The 7,576-nt window shown below is 40.5% G+C and overlaps 1 protein-coding gene across 1 annotated transcript; it reads right to left on the bottom strand.

Moving 5' to 3' along the window:
* Positions 1–6,388: 6,388 nt before the first annotated feature.
* LOC137561941 (olfactory receptor 1E16-like) lies at positions 6,389–7,333 on the bottom strand. Its single transcript, XM_068273287.1, has one exon. The coding sequence runs from the start codon at positions 7,331–7,333 to the stop codon at positions 6,389–6,391; it is 945 nt and encodes a 314-aa protein (XP_068129388.1).
* Positions 7,334–7,576: the final 243 nt, after the last annotated feature.

Below are 7,576 nucleotides of genomic sequence, written 5' to 3'. Positions count from 1 at the left end.
AAATCTGATTGGCTGTTTTGGCTCCTCCCCTATAGTGAATTTGAGCACCAGTCACTCAATGACCGACTGCACCAGGTTTGAGGCCTCTTGGCATTAACAGTGTAGGAATGGCAGCAATTTAAATATTCCCCTTGAAAACCAAATAGGTGAATTTTGATTGCCTATTGTAGGCTCCACCCACTTTCCTGAATAATAATCACAGTTATCCAGTGATCAACTGTGTGAAGTTTGAGAACCCTGCCAATAACAGAATGGATGAAATCACTCAAACAAATATGATTGGCTGTTTGTGGCTCCACCCCCTTTAGTGATTTTGGACTCCCATCAACCATTGATGGACTGTAGCAGGTTTGAGGCCTCTGCCATTAAAAGTGTAAGAATGGCAGCAATTTAAATATTCCTGTTCAAAAGCAATAGGTGAAATTTGATTGGCTGTTGTAGGCTCCACCTATTTTCCTGAATGTTAATCCCATTTACCCAGTGACCAACTGTGGGAAGTTTGAGAACCCTGCCATCAACAGTGTAAGAGTGGCTGCAGTTTACATTTTTTCAGTGATTTTTTTTGGCTCCACCCAGTGTTTGTAATCTTGACACACAGTCACTCAATGACCAAGTTTGTGAGCGTTCAGGTTCCTGGCATAAGAAATGTGAGAATTGAATCAGTTTACCAAGCAAGGAAATCTGATGGTCTGTTGGTGGCTCTGCCCCTTTAGTGAATTTGAATGCAAGTCACGTAGTTTTGAAGCCTCTGCCATGAATAATGTAAGAATGGCAACAATTTAAATATTCTGCTTGAAAATCAATAAGTGAATTTTGATTGACTGTTGTAGGCTCCACCTACTTTCCTGCATATTCATTTCAGTCCCCCAATGACCAACTGTGCAAGATTTGAAAACCCTGCAATGCACAGTGCACAGTTTACATTTTCCTATTGAAAACAAATTGGTGACATTTGATTGGCTGCTTTGTGCTATGCACACTTTCCTTGAGTTTTTTTTCTCAGTCTCCAAGTGACCAGCTGTGCCAAGTTTGAGGACTCTAGCATTATTAATGTGAGAATGGCAGCCTTTTACATTTTTTAATTGACATGAATGGGTGAAATCTAATTAGCTGTTTGTAACTCCACCCAGGTGTGCAGGGGGGATGTAAGACCCCCAAAACTTATCATCCAAGGTACTAAGGGATCTGTATACCAAGTTTCGTTAAAATTGGTCAAGGCATTTTCAAGTGATCGTGGCACATACACACACACACATACACACATCCTGATAGATAGATAGATAGATAGATAGATAGATAGATAGATAGATAGATAGATAAAAGAGCCCATGTTAAACACTCACTTTTGATTAACCGTAATGATCTTGGAGGCCTAGCGTTCCCATCAACCCAACATTACCATGTAGCTGCTCGAATGCAACATGTCACGGTCTGGTTCTACACAGGAAAATTGTATAACCCTGAGCACTAGCATACATTTTGGATCCACTGCAGGAAAGTGCAGCCTTCGCTCTATTGAGGCAAAAAACTTCCACTCAAAAATCACTAAATACAATATTGACCCAGGCCTGTTTAGTATTGAAATGGGCCTGCAAAAGCAGCATACCAGATAGATCTTTGACACAATAGTGTCATATTCTTTTTTGGGCATATAGTAGACCGTGAAACACTGATCTCTTTTCAAAAGCTACATGAAAACCATCCACATACAGTATGACTTCCCATTATTTCCGATATATACAATTGCTTCCCATTCGCTCCTCTCCTTAATTGAGAATGGCACCGCAAAACATCAAATCTGTGATCTTTATAAAGTCCTTGTAGCTGAAAGCACTCTAGATCGTACGGTAAACTTATGAGACAAATGGTTAGCAGAGGGCCTTAATCTAGAAGACGAGGACTAAGAAAATGCACTTAAATAGGTAAAAAAGGTGTCTCTCTGTGTAAAAGATTGTGCCATGCAATTGTATATTGTACACTATTGTACACAGCTAAGAACATTTGTAAAAGCATTTCCTTACTTGAAGGATCAGACTGCACATTTGTGATAAAGGCCACTCTTCATTTCACTGGTTAGTAAAGCTGCTTAAAGCGGTCTAACACCCAGCATTTCAACTTTGCTTTAAAGAGATACTGAAGCGGAAAAAAATATATGATATAATGAATTGGTTGTGTACTATGAATAATTACTAGAAGATTAGCAGCAAAGAAAATATCCTCATACTTTTATTTTCAGGTATATAGTGTTTTTTCTAACATTGCATTATTCTACAATATTTGCAGATTACACAATATTCAGCATTCAAAATGAGTCTTTCAGAGCAGTCTGTGAAGTAATGACCTCTCCTCTGGCAGAGGAAAAGTAAATAGTCCAGGAACAGTTGAGATAATAAAAGTCAGATAACAGCCCTCTCCACGACTAACTTAGTCGGAGAGCTTAATGGCTTGTTTGCATAGAGATAACAACTGGAGTTTCTCAACTCTTCCTGTACTGGAAACAATTAGACTGATGTATCTGATCTTTATGTTTTTTTTTCTTAGCTGTACTACACATACAAATCATATCATAATTTTTTTTTTCGCTTCAGTGTCTCTTTAAAAGATTGCTTACAGCTTAGAAATGATTATGCCAATTTTTTTTTAAAGCAGGAATTCACTGAATGGGTTAAACATGACATTTTAGTTTTGCATTTAGCTAGAAATCCGCTTACGTGCTGAGGTTTAGATACAAATGTATCTTTGTTTGGAATGCAAATAGACCTCTGAAAAGCCTGTCTGGGAAGCCCTCTGTGCTCTCTCAGAGAGGTGATTGTTTATTTACATTGTAAATAGATACATTTGTATCTAAACCTCAGCACTGATGCGGATTTCTAGCTAAATGCAACACTAAAATGTCATGTTTAACCCATTCAGTGAATTTCTGCTTAAAAAAAATCTGGCATAATAGTTTCTAAGCTGTAAGCAATCTTTTAAAGCAAAGTTGAAATGCTGGGTGTTAGACCACTTTAAACTAAGTACACACATGCGAGAATTGTCACCCATCGTGGATTGGGAAATTATCCCTCAGCCAATAGTTTGGGAAACAACGCTGTACAGGCACTTTCCTAGAGGCTAGCAATGTGTTCTGTTGCTACGTATGGAGGTGGGTGGATGACCATCGGTGGATGATGGAACAGTTTTAATCAGTAGGCAGGAGTTGAAAATAGCATTTGGATCAGTCATGGTCAGGCAATGGGGGTCACTTAAAATAGATCATTAGTAATGCCTTAGCAATATTGATTGGTGATCTCTGTACACACATAACAATTGGCTAAAATGGTTGTTATCGGCTGTTTCAGCCAACGGTTATGGCACGAGTGCACGTAACTTCACACACATATGAGGACTGTCACCCAATAGGGATTGAGACTCAATTACTTGGGGTGACAGTTCATGGCTGAAGTGGCACAGTCATGTTGCTAGCAACAAGACTGTTGTTGGTGTTCAAATTCTGGTTATTGAGGTTCGGAAACTAGAATTTGCCCGTCACAACACTTCAGCACCCTGACAAATGGACAGGGCAAGGGGGAGTTCACCTATTTGCACTTTACAATGTGCTCCACGTGAATCATGTAAAGTGCAACATGAAACACAAATAAGTGAACTCCCCCTGACCCTGTGCACATTTCTGGGGGCTGAAGTGTGGTGATGAGTGAATTTGGGTTTCTGAATTTCAATAACCCTCATTTGTAGCTTTAACCACTTGAGGACCCACCCTTTACCCCCCCTTAAGGACCAGCGCTGGTTTGATTGATCTGTGCTGGGTGGGCTCTGCAGCCCCCAGCACAGATCAGGGTGCAGGCAGGGAGATCAGATTGCCCCCCTTTTTTCCCCCCTATGGGGATGATGTGCTGGGGGGGTCTGATCTCTCCTGCCTGCTGTGGGTGGCGGGGGGGGGGGCACCTCAAAGCCCCCCTCCGCGGCGAAATTCCCCCCTCCCTCTCCTACCTGCTGCCTCCCCCGGTGATCGGGGCTGCACAGGACGGCTATCCGTCCTGTGCAGCCAGTGACAGGACGTCCCCTGTCACATGGCGGCGATCCCCGGCCGCTGATTGGCCGGGGATCGCCGATCTGCCTTACGGCGCTGCTGCGCAGCAGCGCCGTACAAATATAAACAAAGCGGATTATTTCCGCTTGTGTTTACATCTAGCCTGCGAGCCGCCATCGGCAGCCCGCAGGCTATTCACGGAGCCCCCCGCCGTGATTTGACAGGAAGCAGCCGCTCGTACGAGCGGCTGCTTCCTGATTAATTAGGCTGCAGCTGGCGACGCAGTACTGCGTCGCTGGTCCTGCAGCTGCCACTTTGCCGACGCACGTTATGAGTGTGCGGTCGGCAAGTAGTTAAAAAAGTAAGTTTCTTCTTCAGGCATTATACAGAACTAGATCTGCATTTCTGCTCCTCAACTAACCCCGGACCGCACTTCATTGTGCTTGAAAAAACTTTTCCCAGTACTGCTGGCCTGAGAGGTAAGACCAACACTGCCTCTCCTTTTTAGACAGTTTTTTTATTGTATTATATACGCAAGAGCCTCACCCTTGTTGTGGTTGTTAGCAGTTTTTTTTTTTACACCTCTTTTGGGAGGTAGTCATTTTTTAGGGTTTTCTAAAGAAAAACCCTAGGAGGTCTCTCTTTATCTCTTAGATAATCCTGTGGTCCTACAGGAACCATCATCACAGCCAATCAATTGTAAATTGTCCTCTATAACAAAGACTATATAAATGCTGACAGGATTAGTTAAAAGTCAGGGATAAGTTTAAATTAAGCATCAAGTGTTTTACAGAATACTGATACCAAGGGGAAAATGATACAGAAGTAGGATAGGCAGGAGAACATGGCCAACAATATTTAAGTAGAAAATATTATACTAGCTTGGAGCTTTGGTTTCAAAGTAAAATAACTCCTACTGCATTTTTCACAGATAAGCAACTGTTTGTCTAAGTTTTATAATGGATTTTTTTTAGTTGTCTCTGTATTTACTGGAAACTGTACTTAAAAAATAATATTAAGACAAGGTGGGGGGGAAAGGCTGTGCATCCCTAAACACATGTTGCAATTGAATGGTTAATCGCACAGGCATACACCGCCTCTGCCAAACTGAAAAATGCATGCCCTGCATCCAAGACAAGTGCTAACATTTAATAAACTAGGAGGAACTTTAGCTTCCAATATGGTTTGCATCCAAAGTATAATGTACTAGACACTTGCGCCACGGTGAGGCAAACCTCCGGGCAAGTGACCTAACCTAAATTTAAAACCTTGGGAGCAGCTAAGCAAAAAGAAAGTGCGTAACTTACATTTTGTTGAACAGTGAGGAGAACGCCAGCGCATACCGCTAAGGCTGCACCTGAAATTGAATGCGAAGTGTGCAGAAAATCTATTTAGGTGCTGCACGCTGAGCTGGTGGTCATTTCATATGCAGCCTTAGCAGTATGCGCTGGCGTTCTCCTCTCTGTTCAGCAAAATGTAAGTTACACATTTTCTTTGTGCTTTTTGAGAGTTGTTTTGAGACCCCAATGTTGCTACTGTTGATAATGGCCACCTTAGCCATTAACATAAAATAATTTCTTATTTTAACTGCCTCCTTAGTAACATTCCACAAAAGTCTCCCATCTGCCTATGAAGGTGAGAGTGGTTCTTTAGGAGAAGGCAGTAGAGAGATGAGTAAGCACAATTTAAAAAGTTTCACGGTGAATCAGCCCTAATCTTGCTTAATGAGATTCTCACTAACCCAGAGGTAAAGTTCTCCATGTGTGTGGCTTAGGCTAGAACAAGAAAGTGCAGCCCAAAGGGCAGTTGGACAAGAAATGATCAGGTGAGAAACTCCTTCTTCTCATCCCATAGCAGTAACAGTTGTTGACAGTCAATGTATTTGGTTGATTTAACATCATTAAATTCATCTCTTTAAAAATCTTGAATCCAATTGACCTTTTCAGTTTTGTGGAATTGATTTACGAGATTTGAAGCTTCTTGAAAGCGGTCTAACACCCAGCATTTCAACTTTGCTTTAAAAGATTGCTTACAGCTTAGAAACTATTATGCCAGATTTTTTTTTTTTAGCAGAAATTCACTGAATGGATTAAACATGACATTTTAGTGTTGCATTTAGCTAGAAATCCTCCTCCGTGCTTAGGTTTAGTTACAAATGTATCTATTTGCATTCCAAACAAAGATACATTTGTAACTAAACCTAAGCAGGGATGTGGACTCATAGCTGACTACAGCACTAAAATGTCATGTTTAACCCATTCAGTGAATTTCTGCTTAAAAAAAAAATCTGGCATAATAGTTTCTAATCTGTAAGCAATCTTTCAAAGCTAAGTTGAAATGCTGGGTTATATTCCGCTTTAATCATCTGAACTGAAAGTGCAAATATTTGTTGGTGAGTTTTCTTAGAGATGTTTTCAAGTCCTTATTTCTCAGGCTGTAAATAACTGGATTCAGCAGCGGAGTGACCACAATGTATAGTAGAGACAAGGATTTAGTAATATTCCATGACTTTCCATTTCTTGGCACCAAATAAACACAAACCAACGTGCCATAATACATGGACACAACACTCAGATGAGAACTGCATGTGGAAAAAGCTTTCTGTCTACCAGTAATTGATGGGATTTCAAAAATAGTGAGAATAATATAAACATACGATACAGTGATGGCACAAAATGGGATAAAAATAAATATTGTGCTCAGTAATTTTGCTTCGAGTTGGACTGTGGTAGTATCAGTGCAGGAGAGTTCTAAGAGTGGATCAAGATCACAGAAAAAGTGGTCAATGATATTTGGACCACAAAATGTCAATGTCAGTATGTATAAAGTGTGAACCAAGATCACTAATGCACTTAAAGCCCAGCATATAACGACTATTATGCAACAAACCTGGTGGTTTATTATTGAGGTATAATGCAGAGGCTTACAGATGGCCAAATATCTATCATAAGACATTACGGTCAGGATAAAACACTGCAGAGTTCCTGCCACACCAAAGAAATAAAATTGTACGATGCAGTAAAAAAATGGGATTGAAGTCCCGTCAACTAGAATAACATGCAGAAAATTGGGAAGAATATCTGTTGCCAGCAATATATCCGATAAAGATAGCTGAGAGAGGAAGAAGTACATGGGGGAATGGAGCGTTTTGCTGTAGAGCACCAGTACAATGATAAGGCAGTTCCCACATATTATCATACAATATACCACAAGAAAAATAAAAAATATCAAAAATAATATGCACTGAGGAGTCCGAAACCCTAACAGGTGGATCGCGGTTATAAAGGTCACATTCTTTTCATCCATGCCCTGAAGAAAAAATCATTACTACGTATGAATGTTATTATTCATTAACGCTAATATTCATTCAATCAACAGAATAGTCAAACTTTCACAGTTTTAGTTTAATTATGTATTGTGGGTGTTTTCAAATTATTTTAATCAGAATCAGAATTAAAAATTATTGTTCACGGCTGGCAGGCTGCTCTCTAACCCCCGCTGCATGCAGTGCAAAGAACTTTCACTGGAGTGAGCGCTCATTTCCTGCTA

The sequence above is a fragment of the Hyperolius riggenbachi genome, chromosome 3 (assembly GCF_040937935.1).
Source record: "Hyperolius riggenbachi isolate aHypRig1 chromosome 3, aHypRig1.pri, whole genome shotgun sequence".
Lineage (NCBI taxonomy): Eukaryota > Metazoa > Chordata > Amphibia > Anura > Hyperoliidae > Hyperolius > Hyperolius riggenbachi.
The sequence above is the reverse complement of the archived record's forward strand: the minus strand, read 5'-3'. Positions and strand labels throughout refer to the sequence as shown.

Excerpts from the sequence above, each read along its gene's own strand:
- LOC137561941 (XM_068273287.1), bottom strand. The coding sequence starts at position 7,333 with ATGGATGAAAAGAATGTGACCTTTATAACCGCGATCCACCTGTTAGGG.